Source organism: Notolepis coatsorum, assembly GCF_963971535.1.
Source record: "Notolepis coatsorum genome assembly, contig: SCAFFOLD_2244, whole genome shotgun sequence".
NCBI classification, from domain to species: Eukaryota; Metazoa; Chordata; class Actinopteri; order Aulopiformes; family Paralepididae; genus Notolepis; species Notolepis coatsorum.
In genome coordinates this window covers 1-26,866 of record NW_028172577.1, presented here as the reverse complement: position 1 = coordinate 26,866, position 26,866 = coordinate 1, and the positions used below count along the sequence as shown (strand labels likewise).

The 26,866-nt window shown below is 45.5% G+C and overlaps 1 protein-coding gene across 1 annotated transcript; it reads left to right on the top strand.

Annotated features, from left to right (window-relative positions):
• Window positions 1–253: 253 nt before the first annotated feature.
• sid4 (secreted immunoglobulin domain 4) lies at window positions 254–26,666 on the top strand (the record flags this gene model as incomplete). Its single annotated transcript, XM_084338978.1, is given in 15 exon segments — window positions 254–386; window positions 6,979–7,130; window positions 8,459–8,603; window positions 11,200–11,343; window positions 12,358–12,492; window positions 14,787–14,968; window positions 17,251–17,452; window positions 18,249–18,428; window positions 19,774–20,034; window positions 20,934–21,096; window positions 23,238–23,335; window positions 26,397–26,443; window positions 26,445–26,525; window positions 26,527–26,604; window positions 26,606–26,666. Coding segments are annotated over 15 exon segments (2,059 nt in total), but the record flags the coding sequence as incomplete, so codon positions are not given.
• Window positions 26,667–26,866: the final 200 nt, after the last annotated feature.

Genomic DNA, 26,866 nt, shown 5'->3' with positions numbered 1-26,866 from the left:
TGTGAGTAGTACCTTTGAGATGTCTCTGCGATACTTGTACAACGAGCGTTTCGCTGAGGACCAGTTCTTCAGAGTTAATTGTGGGATGTTCCTATGGAGGAGCGAGGGACTGTGGATTCACTCGGTGCATCACGGTCACGAAAGGGGCCGCTGTACGTATCACAACATAGCAGGCCGTTAGATTCGAGCTGGAATCGGTGTCCGACCTTTAACCTCCCGTCGCGCTGCGGTTCTGGTTGTCCTCCTCCAGGCCCGCATGGAGCGCACCGACATCGGCACCCTGCTCATCCCCAACATCAAGATGTCGGACTCGGGTGCCTACACGTGCGCCGGCAGCAACAAGTTCGGCTCCAGCAGCGCGCCCATCCAGGTCACCGTGCGCCGAGGTGAGCGGGCGAGGCCCCCGGCGAGGTCAGACAGAGGTCATGGTGTCCACATCTGTCTGAATATACCTGCGTACAAGTTACAACCTGAATATACCTACTTATACACCTGCATATAACGTTATATAAATATATATAATATGCTATATACAGCATTAAAGCAGATATATATAATAATAATAATACATTGTATTTAAAGAGAGAGAAGCTATATAAAAGAAAGGGTACAAAATATATATGAATATATATGCATAGTAACAACAGGAAAAAATTTAAGAAATAAGATTAAAAAAATAAGGAAGCAAGGTGCTGTCCAATTGGAAAAAAACGGTAACAAGAAAATAATAAAAAAAAAAAAAAAAAGGATCTGTGGCTCAACAGAACAGAGTCAGGGGGGGGGGGGCTACGTGGGAGCCTTCAGTCAGGGGGGGTGGGCTACGTGGGAGCCTTCAGTCAGGGGGGGTGGGCTACGTGGGAGCCTTCAGTCAGGGGGGGTGGGCTACGTGGGAGCCTTCAGTCAGGGGGGGTGGGCTACGTGGGAGCCTTCAGTCAGGGGGGGGTGGGCTACGTGGGAGCCTTCAGTCAGGGGGGGTGGGCTACGTGGGAGCCTTCAGTCAGGGGGGGGTGGGCTACGTGGGAGCCTTCAGTCAGGGGGGGTGGGCTACGTGGGAGCCTTCAGTCAGGGGGGGGGGGCTATGTGGGAGCCTTCCTGACCCTCAGCTGCCAGAGTCGTAGCCTCCCTGCTGACTTGTTGTATAGAACTTGTGAGTCACTTTGGATACAAGCGTTCAGCTAAATGACTAAATGAAATCATGCACACAGGAGGGGGGGCACACAGGAGGAGGGCACACAGGAGGAGGGCACACAGGAGGAGGGCACACAGGAGGAGGGCACACAGGAGGAGGACACACAGGAGGAGGGCACACAGGAGGAGGGCACACAGGAGGAGGGCACACAGACCCCAGAACCCACACACAGGAGGGCACACAGACCCCAGAACCCACACACAGGAGGGGGGGCACACAGACCCCAGAACCCACACACAGGAGGAGGGCACACAGACCCCAGAACCCACACACAGGAGGGGGGGCACACAGACCCCAGAACCCACACAGGAGGGCACACAGACCCCAGAACCCACACAGGAGGGCACACAGACCCCAGAACCCACACACAGGAGGAGGGCACACAGACCCCAGAACCCACACACAGGAGGAGGGCACACAGACCCCAGAACCCACACAGTCAGGAGGGCACACAGACCCCAGAACCCACACAGTCAGGAGGGCACACAGACCCCAGAACCCACACACAGGAGGAGGGCACACAGACCCCAGAACCCACACAGTCAGGAGGGCACACAGACCCCAGAACCCACACACAGGAGGAGGGCACACAGACCCCAGAACCCACACAGTCAGGAGGGCACACAGACCCCAGAACACACACACAGGAGGAGGGCACACAGACCCCAGAACCCACACACAGGAGGGCACACAGACCCCAGAACCCACACACAGGAGGAGGGCACACAGACCCCAGAACCCACACACAGGAGGAGGGCACACAGACCCCAGGACCCACACACAGGAGGAGGGCACACAGACCCCAGAACCCACACACAGCAGGGCACACAGACCCCAGAACCCACACACAGGAGGGCACACAGACCCCAGAACCCACACACAGGAGGAGGGCACACAGACCCCAGAACCCACACACAGGAGGAGGGCACACAGACCCCAGAACCCACACACAGCAGGGCACACAGACCCCAGAACCCACACACAGGAGGAGGGCACACAGACCCCAGAACCCACAGTCAGGAGGGCACACAGACCCCAGAACCCACACACAGGAGGGAGGGCACACAGACCCCAGAACCCACACGAGAAATTCACTGAGAGGCCGACCTGAAGATATGGGTTTGAGACATTCAAAACGGACTCAGTCGATCTAGTGAACGTGGGGGTGTTGTTGTTCCAGAGGGCAGTAAATGCGCGGTCACCTTTCGTTTTTTTACTTTTTATTATTATGTTTTTGGTAGATTTTTTATTAGTTTGTACTACCGGGCAGTCCGGTAGAGAGAGAGAGAGACAGAGGAAGAACGGGAGACAGAGCGGGGGGGAAGACATTCGGCAAAGGGAGTCGAACCCTGGAGTCGAACCCGGGTCGGTCGGCCGCTTCGCGACGCAGCGCGATACACGGGTCGCCACTTGGGTGCCCTCGTTTTAAGGTTGGCATGCTGTAAACGCCGACCGCATGGTTTTTAGTTGGAAGACCTAAGTGACCGCGTGGTTTTAGAGCGAGAGGGATTAGCAGCTCAGAGAGACGTGGCCAGGAGCTAAGAGCCTCGTACAACAAGGTGATTACAAGAAGTTTAACGTCCTGAATCTCACCGGCAGCCAGTCGCAGTGAGGCCAAAACAGGAGCGACGGGACTTACAGTAAAAAAACTGTAAATATGCCAACATTAGCAGGGTTGCTACTGTCGTTTTCAGTTGTAGGCCCTGGGCCCTGTTCCTCGTACCTGGATAACTGAGTTAGCCGGATAACTTTAACTGGATAACTGAGTTAGCCGGACTTTCCGGTTCCCCGTACGTGGATTTTCCAAATCACCATGACAACAGATCCAAAAGTTTGAGCCTGGTCGAAAGCAGAGTTTAAGTTCAAGTTAGCCTGAACCATCGCCACGCCCCCGCAAAAAAGTTACAGCCCGTTTCCTGAAACTATTCCCACAGTCTACGATCTGCATTATACCATTCTGAATTACGTTTTTGTGCTCCATTCTTCCAGAGGGGGCTTTTGAAATGTAAAATAGACCCAAAATGCTGATACTAAATTCACTTTGTCCTAAATAATGCACGTTATATATACCGTGGCGCTCGCTCGGTGCGATGTACACATTATGACGTGGTTATTTTAATTGTAACTGGGATTAAGATGTCTGATGAGATGCGCTGTTTGACGGATTTGAGAAATTGAATGAGCCGTTGACGTCACATTAATGAATGAGGATAAAGAAATAAAACTTCATTCAAAATAAGGAATATTCTAAACACGGGTCTCTCGTTCATTAATGTATAAACAATGAATTTATCCCATCTGGCCCAGTGGCCCAGCGGTAGTGCTCAAGCCTGCCAACCCAGCGACCGGGGTTCAAAACTCCGTGTTTCCAATATAATCTTCTTGAATATAATATTAATGATTATACGCCAAAGTAGCCTGGTTTTAAGTTAAAATATTATAAATCTTTATACAACGGCATGCAAATTTCTCGATTCTGATTGGCCATTAACACGTCTTTATTGGCAACAATCCACGCTGCTGGCCCAGGACCCGCCCACAACCGACCCACATCACATCACTCCGCCGGATCACAAGAAGGTGGCCAATAATCTTTACAAATGGATATGTTAATGGCGACTAAACGACTAAATATCAAGCGATTCTGTCACAGCGAATGTCTTAGTCGTTTAAACAATGTTGGATGATGTAATTGATGGGTCTTGAATCATTCTGTAACAAAAGAAAAATCGCGGATTGATTGATGGATTAATTTGCGATTTTTTTTTCAATTTCTTTTTCCTTTCGACTGTCAGCGCTCGCTCTAGTCTCCACCCACCGCCACACACCCCCCCCCCCCCCCACACACATACACACACACACACACACACACGCACACACACACACGCACGCACACGCACGCACACACACACACACACTCTGCCTGCAACGCGGGGGATAGTCAGAGAGCTGGGTGCTGCGCTGTTCTAAGTGAGCATGGCCTATTGAGTTGATTGATTGATTGATTGCTAATTTTATTACTGTACGCTTGGTTTCCAACTGGTTAAGTTTAGGCCCTCTACAGTAGGTTTAAAAAAATAAATAAAAGAATAGGGCGAAGAAAACGTTTTTTTCCTATAGGGCAAAGAAGACTTTTTAATTTGTTTTACCTACTTTATATAGAAGCATCTAAGAATGAAGTTCTATGGAAAGTAGGTCTGCATTCCCTTAACAATTGTGTGTATTGAGCCGTACTGTATTGTACCCATTCTGCCCATCTGGTAATAAAATTTTCAATCAATCATTCCAATAATACACAGTTGGATGTGTTAGTTGGTTGGATGCACTTCAAGCTGCTTCCACATGAGGCAACTTCTCTCAATCATTCCAATAATACACAGTTGGATGTGTTAGTTTGGTTGGATGCACTTCAAGCTGCTTCCACATGGAGGCAACTTGTCTTTTTTGTAGTTGTGGGAACTACTTTTTCTGGCGGATGGTTTTTTCAATAAATCTTCGATTAATGTGTGTTTATTGTATAGAAATAAGGTTGGATGAATCTGGCAGTTGTATAAAAGCTTTACATCACTTGCAGTCGTGATTTGTGACCAATAAACCATGCCTAGGGGGGTCTAACGACCCTCGGCTGCGCCTCGGGCCTAACGACCACCCCTAGGCATGGTTTATTGGTCACAAACCACTCCTGCGCGTGATGTAATGCTTAAACATGCATTGAGGATGTCATTCTTTATATAGCTCTCAACGTGCACCAAATTGAATTATTCCTATATTGCAAAAAGAAGGAAAAGACTAGGGTCTCGAACCCCGGTCGTCTGCGTGAAAGTCAAAGGAACAACCCGTTAGACCACAGTAGAGATAAGTTAAAGATCGACTATACATCAATCAATGGGTAAGAGAGCCGTATCGTAATTCTGTGTAACAGTTTAACTAATTATTTTCGCTAGCAAGATCTCATTTGATTATTCAATCCAGCAGGCAAGTTTAAAGAAATATAATCTGATTGATTGAGGTAATGAGGGACTTAAAATTAGCCTATAGATAACGCATTTAACTTGTCGGCGAGGCGATTGAGCCGTATTGCAATCTGTCAATAAAGTTTCAAATCAATTAATCAATCAATGCCGTTAGAGAATCAGGATCTCTGCCATCGATACGTGCTGGCTTTTCACCTGAAGCGGCCGCGCGCATTTAGCCTGAGTCGCAAGTCTGGCTTGAGTTAACGAGACTGAATCCACCTTCGAGGAACAGGAAAATCCCGACTTCAAACATCGGGTTAACTGAAGCTGGATAATGACATCTTGATCGACTTAGTTGAACCACGTACGAGGAATGGGGCCCTGGTCTAGATGTTTAAGCCAGAAAATAAACAGAAAAATAGAAGGACATTTTAAAGCTAATATAAAAGACAGTTTAAAACATATTCTGTACATTCACTAGGCATTCGTGCATCTATACAAAACAGTGTACAGGGACAAATCAAAGCCCATACATGTATAAGCACTGTATAGGCAGGCCACACATATGGCAGGCACACATACACATAATCATAAATCACATAACCACATCAGATGCTGCTGCATTCTGTACCAGTTGAAGGCGGTCGGGGGGGGGGGGGGGGGGGGGGGGTCAGGGTGAGGCAGGTGGCATCACAGTGATCAAGACGTGGGGGGGGGGGGGGGTCAGGGTGAGGCAGGTGGCATCACAGTGATCAAGACGTCAACAAACGAAGGCGTGGATGTGACACGTTATAAAGTCAGAGGCGGAAAAACTAATGGTCTGATTTTTGCAACGTTTCGGAGTTGAAGAAAGCAGGATTTAACCGGTTTATTGGAGTTTGGATTTTCATTTAGGGTAAAGAATTTAGAATTTTGTTTAGATTTGGACAGAGGGGGGGGGGGTGGGGGTCCAGGGGGCCGATACACTGAACAGTTTCTCCGGAGTTGCCTACTGCAGCTTTAACTGTTGGAATGGAATATATGACATCACAAACCTCTCCTTTCCTTTTAATGTGTGCAAAGCTTGGTTACGCAAATCCCCATCCGTCTCAATCCCATCCTGTGTTCCGGAAGGAAACCCCGCGAGAGGCTCGTGCCTTTCTGTGATCCAGTGGTGCACGTTCAGAACACTGGACATGACAGTCCACTGTCCATTCACCATTTACATGTGAAAACTGCCGGTATTGCTGGTGTTTTACTGTATATCTCTGTATATTTTATATTACATTTTTAAGATTTTAGAATGTATATACATACCAGAATGTATATCCTGGACTGTATGTTAATCTTTATTCTTATTTTTTATATTATTATATTCGTATTCTTATTTTCATATTATTGACGACCTAAATGTTTATTGTTTACTGTGAGCGATCAGTAGTGCCCAATTTCCCTCGGGATAAATAAAGGATTTGTATTCTATTCTATTTAGGGATGTTCGATGTTGGCTTTTTTACCGATATCCGATATACCGATATTGTCCAACTCTTAATTTCCGATACCGATATCAACCGATACCGATATATGCAGGTTTCCCCCCCAAAAAACACAACATTATGCATACTTTTGACAATAAATAAAATAAGAATTTGTTCTTACTTGCTTGCCTGGGTAAATAAAGGTTAAATAAATGTAAAAAAGAAAAAAATTATTTTGGATTTTTTATTTTTTGAAAACCGATACCGATCATTTCCGATATTACATTTTATTTTAATGCCAATATCGGCCGATAATATCGGACATCCCTAACCCTATTCTATTGAATGAAACGGTGTGTATGTGTGGTTGTTGCAGCGGACCACATCTCGTCCCTCATCAGCATCCAGCCCTCCATCGCCGACGTGCAGGAGGGCCACAGTCTGGACCTGAACTGCCTCGTCCCCGGCAACCCGCCGCCCCATGTGACCTGGACCAGAGCCAACGGCCGGCTCTCCTCCAATCACCAGGTCAGACGCTCGGCAACGTAAACACACAGCAGCTCCGCCGTCGGAGGAAAACCTCGTACCTCAGGCTTCGCTCGTTCAATTTCAATTTCAGTTCATGTTTGTTCTTTTTTTTTTTTTTGGGTTGTTTTTTGGCAGTTTTTTTTACTTTAATTTAAAGGTGCTGTAAGTGATTTTTTGTTTGTTAAAATATACGTGTTCTACAGTTAAAGTAATTGCTCTACATTCTGACAGCCATCACTGATATAGAGCAGTTTTAAGCAAATAATGTGTGTTGGTGACAGGTATAGACAACATGGGTTGTTATGGTTACGCCATTCACACAGGGGTCACGTGGTTAGTTAGTAGTAGTAAAAATCAGCTGTTCACCGGCGGGTGTCAGGTATGGTGAGGGGGTGAGGGGGTGAACGGGGAAGTCATATTTTGCTGACCGCACGCTACACAACGTTAAATCAAGCCGTGATTCACTTTATTATGATACTACTATATGAACTGTTTTAACTTCAATAAAATAACCAAACCGGGCGGCTGGGTGGCGCAGCGGACATTGCGCTCGTCACCAACGCAAGAGACACCGGGTTCAAATCCGGCTGTCGGCGTTGCCTCCGGCTTGGGCCGGCCGTCATACTAACTCAATTGGCAGAGTCAGCGGGTGGAAGTCGATGGGTGGTAATCTGGACGTTGTGGACAGCGACTCCTACAGGTCGGTTGGGGGACGCCTGCACAGCAGAGACAGGAAGTGGCGGGGGTAGTGTGAGCCTCCCACACGTTACACCTCGCCAATGAGAGTCCGCTCTGGCAGGTGAAAAGATGTGACTGGCTGCCTCCTCGTGTATCGGAGGGGACACGTGATGCAAGGCTTCTATCCTCCCTACAGCCGACCAGTGGGGGGCACATGCGAGCAACGTTCAAGACAGGGGAGGGGAGAATTAGAAACAGCGAAATTGGGATGGGAGAAAATTTGAAAATAAGGAGAAAAGTGGGGAAAAAAAATAAAAATAAATAAAATAAAATATATCTTCCTAGACATAATCAACAGCTCAAGAAAAGACAACGTTTTGTTCGAGAAGGAACAGAAAGAAGCAAAGCTTATCTGGTCCTGCCCCTGCCTTACAATATCATATTAATATGTAATAAATTATCTATCAATATAAAAAAATAATAATATACCTATCCACTACAGCAAAAGAAAACTGAATGATTACAAAAATACTAGTTCACATTATTTTCAAGCTCCTCTAACGTATACTTGTCCAATAGTTCCTGTTTATAGCTGCATTTAAACACTTCACTAGTGTCACTGATACTGATGCCCACCGTGTCTCCTGCAGGTCCTGGGCAGCCAGCTGCGGATCCTGACCGCCACCCCCGACGACTCTGGAGAGTACATCTGCCGGGTGGAGGGTAACCCTGGCAACCCCGGCGTCCAGCTCCGCCAGGTCTCGGTCTCCGTGTCGGTCACCTCCACCTCCGTCCGTGAGTATGAGTCAGCCCTGGGGCCGCTGGTGTTCCGGTAGATGTCCCCCCCCCCCCCCCCTCCTGTAGGTGGCGGTACTGTACTCTGCCATACCCTACTCTACACTGTACTCTGCTCTACTCTACTCTGCTCTATTCTACTTTCTACTCTACTCTACTCTACACTACTCTACTCTATATTCTACTCTACTCTACTCTACTCTACTCTACTCTACTCTATTCTACTCTATATTCTACTCTACTCTACTCTACTCTATTCTACTTTCTACTCTACTCTACTCTACACTACTCTACTCTACTCTACTCTACTCTACTCTACTCTATTCTACTCTATATTCTACTCTACTCTACTCTACTCTATTCTACTTTCTACTCTACTCTACTCTACACTACTCTACTCTACTCTACTCTACTCTACTCTACTCTACTCTACACTACTCTACTCTACTCTACTCTACTCTATATTCTACTCTACTCTACTCTACTCTATTCTACTCTACTCTACTCTACTCTATATTCTACTCTACTCTACTCTACTCTACTCTACACTACTCTATATTCTACTCTACTCTACTCTACTCTATATTCTACTCTACTCTACTCTACTCTATATTCTACTCTACTCTACTCTACTCTACTCTACTCTATATTCTACTCTACTCTACTCTACTCTATATTCTACTCTACTCTACTCTACTCTATATTCTACTCTACTCTACTCTATATTCTACTCTACTCTACTCTACTCTACTCTACTCTACTCTATATTCTACTCTACTCTACTCTACTCTACTCTACTCTATATTCTACTCTACTCTACTCTATATTCTACTCTACTCTACTCTACTCTATATTCTACTCTACTCTACTCTACTCTACTCTACTCTACTCTATATTCTACTCTACTCTACTCTACTCTACTCTACTCTATATTCTACTCTACTCTACTCTACTCTACTCTACTCTACTCTACTCTATATTCTACTCGACTCGACTCTACTCTACTCTACTCTACTCTACTCTACTCTACTCTATATTCTATTCTACTCTACTCTACTCTATATTCTACTCTACTCTATATTCTACTCTACTCTACTCTGTTCTGTACTCTCCCAAAGGCCTGGCAACAGGATTAGAGGCGACAGATCTTTCCTTCTCACACTGAACTCATAGCAGCTCATGGCAGTGCCAGCGGGAGTCAGAGGGCAGGGCAGGGCAGTGCCAGCGGGAGTCAGAGGGCAGGGCAGGGCAGTGCCAGCGGGAGTCAGAGGGCAGGGCAGGGCAGTGCCAGCGGGAGTCAGAGGGCAGGGCAGTGCAGGGTGTTGTTCTCCGCCTGACGCCCGTTATGATTATGAGCGGCTTTTCCAGTTGTGCTTTCCCCCCCGACCCAGTGTGACATCAGCGTGTGGCATCACTGTTGCTTTGCTCGGTCCTTCCTGCGTTTCACTCTAGATGTATTCTTCTTTTTTTTATTTTTTTTAATCTTTATTGTTCATTTGCGCATGCGGGCAGGGGTGTAAAAAGTACCCAGAAATGATACTTAAGTGAAAGTATGGTTACCGTCTCAAAATCGTACTCAAGTAAAAGTCAGAGTATCTGGCTAAAAACACACTTGAGTAAAAGTAAAAAAGTTTCTAATTTTAAATGTACTTAAGTACTAAAATGTAAAAGTAAAAGCCTTTTTTATTCCGGGGCAATGACATGTTCCGTTCCGTCCTCTTCATCACTCGTACTATCGTTTGGGGCCGTCTTCTGTAGCTCGTCACTCTGACTGTCTGTTCTTCTGATAGCAGGTGTTTAATCAAAGATCCCCGCTTTCTAGTCTTGCACAAGGACCAATCAGCATGGGTATGGGCGGGTTCATTTTCCATTGATGGGGATTTGATTGGCTGTTTTTAAATAAAGTGCGGCCGCAGGATTAATAACGTTAGCGTTAGTTCGGCCAGAGAAACAAATATAATAATAAAAATGGTTGGACCTGCGAGATTTGTACTTTGTACTTTGTAGGTCTGCATTTTAAATGTAAGGAGTAAAAAGTATGTTTTTTTCCCTCTGAAATGTAATTGGGTACAAGTATACAAACCTAATACTACTCGAGTAAAGTACAAATCCCCCAAAACAGTACTTAACTATTGTAACAAAGTACAATTACTCGAGTACTTTACACCCCATGATGATGCGGGTCAGTTCAGGAGCGTTCACTGGAATCTGACCTTGGCCACATTTAACCCTTTCACTGCCACACGACAGAAGGTTAGCCCTTTACTATCGCAAATGCGGAGCTAATGATGCTAATGATGGAGCATCGCCGTCGGTTGCGTGATAGTAAAGGGCTAACCTTCTGTATTGTCACAGTGAAAGGGTTAACCAGCTGTCGTGTGGCAGTGAAAGGGTTAAAAAGGAACGTGAAACAGCCAAAACTAAAAAAAGATCAGATCTAAGCAATAAATCAGGGCACTAACTAAGGCTTGCAGTGTGTGAACGCGGCCAGCGTGTGGCGCTGTGGCACCTCGGGTGTCTGTGAGTCAGTGAAGTGAGATCAACAACATGGTGAGCGCGCGAGGCCTGACCTCTGACCTCTTGTCTCCGGGTGCAGGACTGCAGACGCCCATCATCTCCATCGAGCCGCACAGCGCTGCAGTGCGCGTGGGCGAGTCGGCCAGCTTCAGGTGCAGAGTCTACAGCGGAGCGCAGCCCGTCCGCCTGGAGTGGAAGCTGTCCAGCAACCAGCCGCTGCCAGGTGAGGACCGGGGGGTGGGGGGGGGTCAGGTGAGGACCGGGGGGGGGGGGGGGGGCAGGGGGTGAGGACCGGGACGCGGCAGGGGGTGGGGTCAGGGGGTGAGGACCGGGGGGCGGGGGGGGGGGCAGGGGGCAGATTAGATTAGATCATATTAGATTAGATTCAAATGTATTGTCATCATGCACCTCAAGTACAGTACAACGAAAAGAGGTTGGCATCCAACCAGAGTGCAAATGTAACAGTAAAGTGCAACAGTAATATACAACGTACAGGTGATTAAACTGGGTATAAGATATATACATTAGTACTACTGAGTAATAGTGATAATCAGATGTGTGTACAGAGTTGTAGTATTAATATGTACAGTGATACAGGTATAAAGACACTGTGCAGCACCCACTCTCCACACTTTAGAACACCTAAACACACTTTATATTTATTGGTAAAGGATTTGCACTACAACTCGTACACCTTACTGTAAATTGTACCCAAATTGTACCTCATCCCATTTCTGCTTTGCACTATATAGTATTGTATTAGTACATTGCATAGTATATAGTATATTGTATGGTAACTCAGTTACTTCTATTCTGCATCGAACATTGTACGTCTATACTGAACACTGTGACCTCTAATTTTACTTCTATTTTACATGCTATACTATTTTATTTCATATTTTATTTCATACTTATCTTGTCTAGCACAGTCTCTGTAGCGTAACAGAAAGAAGCATTTTGTATAAAAGTATTCTGTACTTCTGTATGACAACTATTAAAGAAACTTGGAAACTTGAAACTAAGTCATACTGGCCAGCAGTGTAACTAGTAAGAGTAGGTAAGAGATATGTACAGATATAGATATAGTATCACTATCTACAGATATGTAAAACTAAAAAGGTGAGGATAGATACTGTATAGATATATATACGGTAAGAATAAATATATAAGAAAAAAAATATATATGGCACATACGTACAGATGGTGACGCATGTCCCTCTGCCTCTCTGTCCTGCAGACAACGTGAAGGTCGGCGCGGACGGCACCGTCATCACCATCGTCAACGCTCAGGCCAGCGACCAGGGAACCTACCGCTGTGTGGCCAGCAACCTGTTCGGGATCACCCAGAGTATCGTGTCTCTGATCGTGAGAGGTGAGAGGTCACAGAGAGACACACACACACAGACACACACAGACACACAGAGACACACACACACACACACACCCAGAGCATTGTGTCTCTGATCGTGAGGGGTGAGAGGTCACAGAGAGACACACACAGACACACACACACACACACACACCCAGAGCATCGTGTCTCTGATCGTCAGAGGTGAGAGGTCACAGAGAGACACACACAGAGAGACACACAGAGAGACACAAACACACAGACACACACAGAGACACAGAGAGACACCCAGAGAGACACACACACACACACACACACACAGAGAGACACACAGAGAGACACACACACAGACACACACACAGAGAGACACACAGACACACAGAGCATCGTGTCTCTGATCGTGAGGGGTGAGAGGTCACAGAGAGACACAGAGAGACACACACAGAGAGACACAGACACACACAGAGAGAGACACACAGAGACACACAGAGACACAGAGAGACACAGAGAGACACAGAGAGACACAGACACACACAGAGAGAGACACACAGAGAGACACACAGAGAGACACACAGACACACACACACAGAGACACACACAGACACACACAGAGAGAGACACACACACACAGACACACACAGACACACAGAGAGACACACAGACACACACAGAGACACACAGACACACAGAGAGACACACAGACACACACAGAGACACACAGACACACAGAGAGACACACAGACACACACAGAGACACACAGACACACACAGACACACACACACACACACACACACACACAGACACACAGAGAGACACACAGACACACACAGACACACACACACACACACACACACACAGACACACAGAGAGACACACAGACACACACAGACACACACACACACACACACACACACAGACACACAGAGAGACACACAGACACACACAGACACACACACACACACAGACACACAGAGAGACACACAGACACACACAGACACACACACACACAGAGAGACACACAGACACACACAGAGACACACAGACACACACAGACACACACACACACACACACACACAGACACACAGAGAGACACACATACACACACAGACACACACACACACACACACACACACAGACACACAGAGAGACACACAGACACACACAGACACACACACACACACACACACAGACACACAGAGAGACACACAGACACACACAGACACACACACACACACACAGAGAGACACACAGACACACACACACACACACACACACACACACACACACACACACAGACACACAGAGGGACACACAGACACACACAGACACACACACACACACACAGACACACAGAGAGACACACAGACACACACACACACACACACACACACAGACACACAGAGAGACACACAGACACACACAGACACACACACACACACACACACACACACACACACACACACACACACACACACAGACACACAGAGAGACACACAGACACACACAGACACACACACACACACACACAGACACACAGAGAGACACACAGACACACACAGACACACACACACACAGACACACAGAGAGACACACAGACACACACAGACACACACATACACACACACACCCAGAGCATCGTGTCTCTGATCGTGAGGGGTGAGAGAGAGACACACACAGACACAGACACACAGAGAGACACACACAGACACAGACACACAGAGAGACACACACAGACACAGACACACAGAGAGACACACACACAGACACAGACACACAGAGAGACACACACAGACACAGACACACAGAGAGACACACACACAGACACAGACACACAGAGAGACACACACCCAGAGCATCGTGTCTCTGATCGTCAGAGGTGAGAGAGAGAGACACACACACACAGACACACACAGAGACACACACACACACACACACACACACACACACACAGACACACACACAGACACACACACAGACACACACAGACACACACAGACACACACACAGACACACACACAGACACACACAGACACACACAGACACACACACACACACACACACACACACACAGACAGACACAGACAGACACACACACACAGACACACACACACACACACACACACACACACACACACACACACACACACACACACACACACACACACACACACACACAGACACACTGTCTTTCAGCAGCACTCTATGTTTTGATCGCTCCAAACCCAGTGGAGGCCCAGTGGTGGTAAATGAAGGGCTCCCCCCGGTGGCCAGTACGGTGTACTGACAGCGCTGCACGTCTCTCCCTCCTCCCCACAGCGTCCCCGGTGGCCTCCGTCACCCCCAGCGGGCCCCTGCGCGTCCGGGTGGGCGACCCCATCAACCTGGAGTGCCAGGCGTCGGGCGAGCCCCGCCCCTCGGTCACATGGCACAGGCTGGACAGCACCCGCAAGACCATGCTGAGCAGCCCCGTGCCCATGGAGTCCAACGCCGTCATGCAGGTACCGGTGGGGGGTTCTACTGTACTCTACTGTACTCTACTGTACTCTACTGTAGGGTTAGGGTTCTACTGTACTCTACTGTACTCTACTGTACTCTACTGTAGGGTTAGGGTTCTACTGTACTCTACTGTACTCTACTGTACTCTACTGTACTCTACTGTAGGGCGGCGTCGTCAATGTATCAACAATGTAGACATGTGTGAGGCCAGCTGCCAGGGACGTGCACAGGACTTTTATGGACTTTTTGGGGGGTTTTGGTGATCAAATATTGAATATTGAACTATAATAATCAGTGCAGGAGCTCACTTAACCGTGAAAGACACTTTTATCACTGACTTAAACTTAAACAAAAAAACATGACATTTTTTTTTAATATAAAATTGGCATAAAAAGGGCACTTTTTTACGAGGCACAAAAGGGCAGGTGCACGAGCACCCTTTGGGCTCTATGTGTGCACGTGCCTGCCAGGTGCGTGAGACCAACATGATAGTAATACAAAAATAGAGTTATTTTAGAGTTAAAATATAAGTTATTTAATTAGTGAAAATCAGCATCTGAATACCGAAATGTCACAACATTTATTCACTTTAAAGGGGAACTATCTTATAAATGGCCTTTTTCAGTGTTTAGCATTGTTTCCTAGCTATGTGGACTTATATTAATATGATCTATGTCTCTAATTCTCATATTGGCGCATTCTTCCAATTCTCCTCTCACAATATTCACCCTCACTGAACTGAGTCATCTGAAAATGTGCTGATTTGTGATGTCAGAGAGACTCAGCTGCATGATAATGTCCCAGATGCCACCAGGCCACACAGTGGTTTAGGAGCCCAGCCTCAAAACGGCTCGAGATCTTGAGGTAGAAAAATGCTGTTTTTGAGGACTTGATTAGAAATACAAAACAATGAATTAAAAAAATATATAATTACAGAGGTGTTCCATAAACTCACAGGAATTGTGTAAAAGTGCCCAAATAGTGAAAGAAATAGTAAAATAGTTCCCCTTTAATTAAAAAAATATCTATTTTTGCATCTAAAGAGAGTAAAGGAGTATTCTATTCTGTTTTTACTTTCCATTCCAATAGATCACGCCGCCTATTAGCACGTATGGAACACCGGCCTCTCTGTGACGGGGTGGAAGGGTTAACTCAACCCAACTAAACTAAACTAAACTAAACTAAATATTATTAAGTCAGATGTTGACCGTAAACATAGTTTTAGAATTTTATTAAATCAGTAAAAAAAAAATCCCTCCAACACCATCACAGATAAACCGCTGTTATGTATGAAGGCTAACGGACAGCATATTAAATAACAGTATATTCAATGATGTCATTCAAATCAAAATCAAATCAAATCAAATAAAATTTATTTGTAAAGTTAATGTCCCCATGGGCCAGACAGGTCTTCTTTAAACAAGTCAAGAAACATCACAATAAATCAAGGACAAAAAACCCACCTTGAAATCCAAAACAAATGTAAAATAAATAAAATAAATGAATGCAACCCTCCCAGACAGACCCCACACGAAGGTAAAGAAAAACTCACTAAAACCTAGCAATAGGAAAAAAGCACCACAGGCAAAGTGGAGGAGAGAAACCTTAGAAGGGCCGTTCAAGGCGGGATCTCCCTTCTTAGATGTCGGTGATAATAGTGTTGCTATGGATGATCGATGGGTGGAGGAGAATAAAACAGGCAAAATACCGTACTTTTCGGACTATAAGCCGCGGCTTTTTTCCCCATTTTTCGACCCTGCGGCTTATATAACGGTGCAGCTTATATGTGGACCAAACCCGAAAATGTAAAAATCTTGCTTTTTTTACTGCATTGAAATGTTATTTATCTGTTCCCTTATTTGCTCAACTTAATACAACTTGTAAATGAGTTAATTCTTGTTATTTGTCCGACAGTATTGTGTCCCAATGCTGGTGGAAAGACTACAAACGAGAAGCTGGGTGTAGTCTGTGCGGGTGCACTTAGCGAGGTGTTAACACACAAGAATAGCGTATAACATATTACCAATAACATATGGTAATTAAACATTAAAACACCTGCGGCTTATAGTCCAGTGCGGCTTATATATGTACACATCATTCAATTTAGCTGCTGCGGCTTATAGTCAGGTGCGGCTTATAGTGCGAAAAGTACGGTAGTTGGTAAGTATGTACATATACGTGTAATGAAACACAAACATGTACATGCAATAGCAACTGGGGTACATAAGAACACCTTTGAAAGATTGAAATGGACGTGTTCTCAACACTGCTCTCTCCTGGTCAGATCCTGGCGGCGCGCCCCGAGGACAGCGGCACCTACGTGTGCACGGCCCGCAACAACGAGGGCACGACGGAGACCCGGGTACAGGTGACGGTGGAGGGGGGTGGCTCCTCCTCGCTGCCCTCCGTGCCCCTGGCCTCGGTGCCCGAGCCCCTGATGATCGTGGTGGAGGGGCAGACCGCCACGCTGCGCTGCCACGCCCACGGTACAGACCATGTGACCATGACGATCAATGAAAATAACACGATGTAACAAACCACCACATACACTCACAGCACACACATCCACACGCACACACTTTAATAAACAACTCACTGTAGCACCCACTCTACCCACTTTAGACACTTTATATTTATTGGTATATTTGTATATTTTTTTGTTGGGATTTGCACAACTCAACTCATTGCACCTCACCACCACAAGGTGGCACCACAAGCTAAGTTGTACCTCATCACATTCCTGCACTGTACTGTATATGGGAACTCAGTTACCTTTCTCTCCTCTGCACTGTATATTGTATAATATGTATATTGAACATGTTTGTTTTGTTTACACTTGTTGACGTACTTGACTTTCTATTCTATACTTATATTATACTTTTTATACTTATCCTTTTATCTAGCACACTCTCAGGAGCAAAACGGAAAGAAGCATTTCATATAAAAGTATTCTGTATTTCTATATGACAACTAATAAAGAAACTTGAAACTCGAACCGCCACCTTTCACATTCAAGAGCTGAAATATATATATAAAGGCTGTGTGTGTGTGTGTGTGTGTGTGTGTGTGTGTGTGTGTGTGTGTGTGTGTGTGTGTGTGTGTGTGTGTGTGTGTGTGTGAGAGAGAGAGAGAGAGAGAGCGAGAGAGTTGAGGCCCTTTATATACCCTTTCTGTCATGGTCAATGTTTCGATTTTTCTTTACTGTTTTGCTGAAATGGTGCGAAATAAAGAAATAAGAAATAAAAACTCATTTGAACGCACATTACTGCCGTCTGCCTCCAGGGGTCCCCGCCCCTAAGATCACCTGGTCCAAGCTGCGCGCCCCGCTGCCCTGGAGACACAAGCTGGTGAACAGCACCCTGGTCCTGCCCAGCGTGGGGCGCCAGGACTCTGGGGAGTACATCTGCAACGCCACCAACGCCCTGGGGGTCAGCCAGGTCACCCTCACGCTGGACGTGGAGAGTGAGTCCCCATCCTGTCATTTCATTTTTATTTATTCGTACATGGAATTATTACAGTCCAACAGTACATATTAATATGCCGAAAGGAACAGGAAGAAGAAAGTTCTTATCTGTCCCCGCCCCTACACACATACAGTACACTGATGGACTAAGTGCAATGTTCACCAAACCAAACAGAATGTACAGTACAGACTTATTTAGCAGAAATGGAAACATCAACACAATTAAATTAACATAAATAAATACATTTTGTGTATCTATCAGTTAAATTGCATTATTTAGGTTCATTAATTTATACACACACACACATATCTATATATTATATAATGTATTCTATAATTGTATTATTTAAATTGTATTATAATATAACTAAATCATACTATTTAATACTACACTATATTGGTATACAGTATTATACAATATTTTAATATATTATTATTATTATTATTATTATTATTATTATTATTATTATTATTATTATTATTATTATTATTATTATTATTATTATTATTATTATTATTATTATTATTATTATTATTATTATTATTTATTATATTATCATTTAGTAAACGTGTACTCTGTGTAGATTGTCCCGGGGTGGGGGGGGGGGGTCATTTAATATGCTGTAATTTAATATGCTATCATTTAATAATGCTGACCGTTAGCATTCATACATAACAGTGGTTTCTCTGTGATGGTGTTGGAGGGATTTTTTTTTACTGATCTAATTAAATTCTAAAACTATGTTTACAGTCAACATCTGACTTAATAATGTTATGTTTAGTTTAGTTTAGTTTATTAGGATCTCCTATTTTCTACAATATTGCAGTAGCTATTCTTCTTGGGGTCAACAAAAAAACGTGCATTGTGACCGTGCATAACATTATATATGTTCGATCCCTCGATCTCATCTCATCTCATCTAATCTCATCACATCACATCTCACCTCATCTTATCTTATTTTATCTCATTTTATCTAATTTTATCTCATCTCATCTTATCACATCTCATCACATCACATCTCACCTCATCTTATCTTATTTTATCTCATTTTATCTCATCTCACCTCATCTCATCTCATCTTATCTCCTCTCCTCTCCTCTCCTCTCCTCTCCTCTCCTCTCCTCTCCTCTCCTCTCCTCTCCTCTCCTCTGCTCTCCTCTCCTCTCCTCTCCTCTCCTCTCCTCTCCTCTCCTCTCCTCTCCTCTGCTCTCCTCTCCTCTCCTCTCCTCTCCTCTCCTCTCCTCTCCTCTCCTCTCCTCTGCTCTCCTCTCATCTCACCTCATCTAATCTAATCTAATCTAATATAATCTCACCTCACCTCCCCTCACCTCGCTCCCCCTCAGCCCTGCCCTACGCCACCTCCATGCCCGACGACGTGGCCGTGCGCGTGGGCGAGGTGATCCGTCTGCAGTGCCTGGCCCACGGCACCCCTCCGCTGACCTACACCTGGACCAAGGTGGACGGCGTGCTGCCCCCCAGGGCCCAGGTCAACGGGGGCGACCTCCAGATCAACCTGGCCGCCCCAGAGGATGCTGGGAGCTACAAGTGTGTGGCGGGGAACAGCGTGGGCAACAGCGAGGTGGTCGCTAAGGTCACCGTCAGATGTAAGTGCAGTCGTAACGTACAGTCGAGATACACTATGTAGTTGTTAAGGTCACCGTCAGATGTAAGTGCACTCGTAAAGTACAGTCGAGATACACTATGTAGTTGTCATATGCACAGTTAAAAAGAAAACGTTTTAAAAGTTTTAATAAAATTGTCCTATACTACCATTTTGAGATTGAGACATATCCTCTTATCCTCTTATAATGAGACATATCCTCCTACAATGTGTACTTGTTCTGTTGTGTTTTTGTATGTGTCCTTTATTTATTTTATTTTGTTGTTGTTGTTGTGTGTCATGTGTTCTGATTCTGAATCACATTGCACAACATGTGGGACCCTCTCGAAAACGAGATACTGTATCTCAATGTGGTTTTCCCAATAAAATAATTTCAATATACCATGCACTCCTCCTACTGTACTAGTCTTATGTATATGCACCCAAGTTTCATACTTACTTACAGACACAATTATTACATATAAATAAACACAGATCTAAAGTTTGTAAAGATACTGGGTGGGTGGACAGTAGCCTATTCATTGTAAAATAAATAACACATTATTTATTAACAGTAATGAGTATATTATTAACTCGATCGATGGACAAGTGATTTTGTTTGCAGATGATTCTGTTGGAAGAAAACTTAACCCTGTGTTGCCACTGGTTTATTACAATAAGGCGGCTGGATCTGATAAGCATATTGCTTCTTAATATTCCTTTTCAGACAAAACACAGTTTCGTTTATTATTTTTTGTATTATATATATAATCTAATAAAAAAATTTAGATTTTTTTACACTTTATTATATAATTAGAAAGATTTACATAGTTATTTCTTGATTATTTGTATTGTTTGTAATAAACCATTAACCCATTCACCATGCCTCTGTCTCCCCCGCAGCTCCCCTGGCGGTGCGCGTGTCTCCTCAGGTGGAGGTGAAGGCTCTGGGCAGTGCGGTGGAGTTCACCTGCTCGGCAGCAGGGGGCGCCGAGACCATCATCGAGTGGCTGAAGGAAGGAGGGGCCCTGCCCCCCAACCACCACATCAAGGACGGCGTTCTGAGGTGAGACGCCACCGAGAGGCTTCCTCCGAGTTCTTATGAGACGACGAGCAATGTTTTCTTTTTTTGCGATGGCCTTTTTTTATTGTATTTAGAATATACGTGTACAAAAACAATAATATAAAAATAAAATTTTAAAGGAAAAAACAAATAATGAAAAATATATAATAAATACTAGTAGAAAGATAATTAACACTTTGGTTGCCTTGGGTTAAATTAATGATATACCATAGGTTGCCGGCTCTATTTGTCTATGGAGAAGTACCCCTTCTTTGCATGGCTATAACTTTTTAAATTCTATTGCTACATTGCCATTATTAGGGCCCATTCAAAGTCCTATATGTATTGTTCATTGTGTAGCAACGTTAAACTTTTTCATTCACATATTCATAGTAAAGTATGGTCTAATGTATAAGTATGTTTTCATCTCTTTCTGCAGCTTTCTCCAGAACGTGATATATAGCCCCAAATGCATTATATTGATGATGCAATACAGTTTTATGGCAATCAGCGCGATATAAAAATTCCAACTAGACGTACTTCTAGAAGTTACTACACGTCATCTGATGTTGACCGGATGGGCGAGGGGGCGTTTATAATTCCGTGGGCAGCGTTATACCAATCATCTAATGTGGGTCAAATGTTGATAATAGCAGTTAGTATCTAAGACGGTAACGTTACACGCTAAAACTCACCCCAGTCTCCGCGCGCCGTTGGGCGATCATCGTCGAGTTTGAAATCTTATCATTATGGGATGTAAATTTACCCGGTCCATCTCCAGCTTGTATAATGGTATATACGTCCAAATCATGTTGTTTATCGAGTTATTGGCAATCGATCACTGTGTAGTGTGACGAGCCAGAGTCGCGGGACCTATAGCGAGCGCCGGAAGTACTACGGTCGTCTAGGACAACCTCTATTCAACATCCTGTTTGGCGATTGCGCCGATCGGCCACCAGATGGCGCTCCTGAACCGCCAGAGAGCTCAGTGGGTCCTGCTGGTGGATCTCAGGCCAGCGGAGGGGACATATGAATCCGATCGCAGATTTTTGAAATATTGATATAAGGACGCTGTACAGCGTCCCCCGGCAACTTGAGCATGGCCAGCAATGACGTGAAAAGACGTTTCATGGCAGTCAAAGTGTTAATAAAAGGGGGAAAACCCGGTGAGAACAGTTACAGACAGTAGAGGTCGATGCACCGTCATCACGTTCACACTCCCACGTGATTTGGATCGACTGCACGTCTGCAAATACACGGGCTGTATCCAAATGGAATATTTCACATACAATCCCATCGTAATATAATTTGATATATATATATATATTACATTAGATTAAAATGTATTGTCATTATAAAGAAAATAAGTTTGGCATCCAACCAGAGTGTAGCCCCTTTCGTGCCTGCGGTGCTGAGGCTCTACCGCAGGCACTCTCAGGTAGACCGCGACCAGTTTAAAAATAAGGTACCAAGCGTGATCGGGGGGCTCGGGGTGGGTCAAAAATATATCATATATGAATTTCAAAGATACCCAGCGTACAATATGGGTTTAACACAGCTTTACAGTGGGGTCTGGAAGCTCGGAGTTGCTAATAAACAGTTTAAATCATTGTTACAAAGCGAGTGGTACTCACAGAGCGAGCCGTGTATTTCCGCCATTGGTGTCACCGCGCATGTGCACCAGGCAATTTGCGCATGCGCGGTGACACCAATGGCGGAAATACGCGGCTCGCTCTGTAAGTACCACTCGCTTTGTAACAATGACAGAGGAAAGCAACACTTGTGGTAGGAGGGTCAAGAAAAGAGGGCGGAGCTTGAGGATATAGATATAGTATCAGTATAATTCAGTGGTGCGTACAGTACAGCTCTACATGCACGGCATGCTCTGTTATCTGTTATCCAACCTGCCACCTCTTTTCCCCCTGCCCTGCCTTCTCTCCTCTCCTGACCCTCCAACCCCCCCCCCCCCTCCCCTCCCCCCCTGCCCTACCTTCTCTCCTCTCCTGACCCTCCAACCCTTGGGTCCTTGAAAAGCGCTTTACAAAATAAATGAATTATATGTACTGTTTGCTGATGACGGTGTGTTTTACTGATGTCTCTGCACTGTTTGCTGATGGCGGTGTGTTTTACTGATGTCTCTGCAGGATCGAGAACCTTGAGCAGAGCAACGAGGGCGTTTACATCTGCAGAGCCAGCAGCATCTACGGCCAGGCGCAGGACACAGCCAAGCTCACCATCCAAGGTCTGTTCACTCTGTACTGTAACCTGAGGACTGGGTCCTTTTTCACAGCGGCTAGCAGAAGCTGAACTAGAATGGAGAAGTAACTCAAGTCAAGTCAATTTTATTTGTATAGCACATTTCCAGGCAGCGGCAGCTGGCACCAAAGTGCTTCACAGGCAGGTTGATAAAAACAAAATAATGTGATGCAAGATATAAGATTATAAACATAGTAAAGCAATGAAAGTAATAAAAACAAAATAATATGATGCAAGATATAAGATTATAAACATAGTAAAGCAATGAAAGTAATAAAAACAGGTAGGACACAGTAAAACAAAGAGGATAGAAGGGCCAGGGGTCTAGTGGTGATTAAGTGGGGGGGGGGAAGGCCAAGGAGAACAGGTAGGTTTTTAAAAGTGATTTAAAAGCCTGCACGGTCTGGGCGGTCCGTACGCTGAGGGGGAGGCTGTTCCACAATCTAGGCGCTGCGGTGGAGAAAGCTCTGTCTCCCCTAGTCTTGAGCCTGGTTCTGGGTACCACCAATAGCATCTGGTCAGCTGATCTGAGGGATCGGTGGGGGGTGTGGCGGTGCAGGAGCTCGGACAGATAGGGAGGAGCCGTGCCATTTAGTGATTTAAAAACATTTAGGGCTAATTTAAAATCGATCCTAAAGCGGACAGGCAGCCAGTGGAGCGAGGCCAAAACTGGGCTGATGTGTTCGTGTTTTCTTGTTTTGGTGAGGAGGCGCGTTCTGCACCAGTTGTAGGCGGCGGAGGAGGGATTTGTCGATGCCCGTGTAAAGGGCATTGCAGTAGTCGAGGCGAGTGGTGACAAAGGCATGTATCACCGTCTCTAGGTTACTTTGGGAGAGGTATGCCTTTGTCTTCGCCAGGAGTCTAAGGTGGTAAAAACTGTTTTTGACTACGGCGCTGACCTGTTTGTCAAATTAAAAATTGCTGTCGAAGATGACCCCGAGGTTCCTGACAGAGGTGGAGAGGTTTGGACCCAGGGGACCAAGTGCGTCAATGAGGGGGGCCGGGGGGGGCACTATTAAAAACAATGACCTCGGTTTTCCCTTCATTTAATGTCAGGGAGTTTTCAGACATCTCCTTTCAGAAAACTCCTTCCCTCCACTAGTCTGAGGGTCCACCTTGGGCAAGTGTTGGTACCCTCTCTAGCCTCCCTACCTAGGGATACAGGGTGTTAGTGCCCTCTCTAGCCTCCCTACCTAGGGATACAGGGTGTTAGTGCCCTCTCTAGCCTCCCTACCTAGGGATACAGGGTGTTAGTACCCTCTCTAGCCTCCCTACCTAGGGATACAGGGTGTTAGTGCCCTCTCTAGCCTCCCTACCTAGGGATACAGGGTGTTAGTACCCTCTCTAGCCTCCCTACCTAGGGATACAGGGTGTTAGTACCCTCTCTAGCCCCCCTACCTAGGGATACAGGGTGTTAGTACCCTCTCTAGCCCCCCTACCTAGGGATACAGGGTGTTAGTGCCCTCTCTAGCCTCCCTACCTAGGGATACAGGGTGTTAGTCCCTCTAGCCTCCCTACCTAGGGATACAGGGTGTTAGTACCCTCTCTAGCCTCCCTACCTAGGGATACAGGGTGTTAGTGCCCTCTCTAGCCTCCCTACCTAGGGATACAGGGTGTTAGTGCCCTCTCTAGCCTCCCTACCTAGGGATACAGGGTGTTAGTGCCCTCTCTAGCCTCCCTACCTAGGGATACAGGGTGTTAGTGCCCTCTCTAGCCTCCCTACCTAGGGATACAGGGTGTTAGTGCCCTCTCTAGCCTCCTACTATGGATACAGGGTGTTATACCCTCTCTAAGTACCCTCTCTAGCCTCCCTACCTAGGGATACAGGGTGTTAGTACCCTCTCTAGCCTCCCTACCTAGGGATACAGGGTGTTAGTACCCTCTCTAGCCCCCCTACCTAGGGATACAGGGTGCCGCACTGCCTTGTGTGAGTAGGGATACGCAGAGGCTAACCAAACCAAAAAGTATGACTCCAGTGGTGTGGAGTCATCACCCGTCTAACCTCACTGTAGTGGGAAATAGTAGGGGGTGGGGGGGGAAATCTATACGTAGTAGTATCACGATACTTTGCGTGGCGATACTGTATCGATACAGGGACGCCAAGTATCGATATTTAATTATTCATACAACATTATTATTTTTTTTTTTTATTTAATTTTTTTTTGCATTGTTCATTTCAATACCTGTAATAGTACAGTAGTCCACACACACACACACACACACACATGTCCATTCAGTTAAGTTGGAATATGACTGTAATACAAACAGTTCAGTTTGTCAGGTACATGCAACACAGATTACAGTGTTTATATCTGTCTGCTTGAGAAAATACCATGTTCTGCAATAAAGATGATTGAAGTGAGATGAACAGACTGAACTTTATTTGATTAGATAAATCATGTTGACAAAGTTTTACTTTGCAGTTGAAAAAAGGTAATACATCGCAATATGTCGCAATATTAATATCGCAATACTCATCATATCGCAATATATTTAGCATCGCAATACTATGGTATCGTGACTCAAGTATCGTGACAGTATCGTATCGTGAGGCCTCTGGTGATTCCACCCCTAGGACGTAAAACGAAGATGATGATTTGATTTGATTTGATTTGAAATCTTTATTTCGAACATGCAATGAATACAAACAAACAATAACAAAAGCAAAACACAACTCAATCTACATGTTCGAAAAGGAGTAGGAAGAAGTATACACTCATTTAATCCTACCCCTTTTCCACTACTCCAAATGAGTGTACTATTTTAAAACATAAAAAAAACATATATATATATATGCAAAACAAAAAAACAAAAAATATATATGTAAAACATGAAAGAAATAAAATAAAAATGTAAACACCCAAGTGAATATCAAGTCCCTTCCTCATCCCTGATGATGATGATGATGATGATGATGATGATGATGATGGCTATGTCAACGTGTCATTGCTGTGATGACACCGTCACAGTGGGGTGATTGACAGCACCTTTAAAGTAATCCTATATTTAATGTAATATCTATAAAGCCCGCCCCTCTCTCTCCGCAGCGCTGCCCAAGGTGATGATCAACGTGCGCACCTCGGTGCAGACGGTGAGTGGTGGGCAACTCGGTGGAGTTCGAGTGCCAGGCCATCGGCGAGCCGGAGCCCACAGTCCAGTGGAGCAAGGTGGGCGGCCCCGCTGCCCGCTCACATCGTGGTGCGGGGGGGCATGCTGAAGATCGAGCAGGTGGCAGAGGAGGACGCCGGGCAGTACCCGCTGTACCGCCACCAACGACGTGGGCTCGGTCCAGAGTCAGGTGGTGCTCAACGTGCAGTGTGAGTGGAGGGGAGGGGAGGGGAGGGGAGAGGGGGGAGGGGAGGGAGGGGAGGGGGAGGGAGGGGAGAGGAGAGGGAGAGGAGAGGAGAGGAGAGGAGAGGAGAGGAGAGGAGAGGAGAGGAGGGGAGAGAGGAGGAGAGGGGAGAGGAGGGGAGGAGAGGAGGGGAGGGGAGGAGAGGAGAGGAGAGGAGAGGAGAGG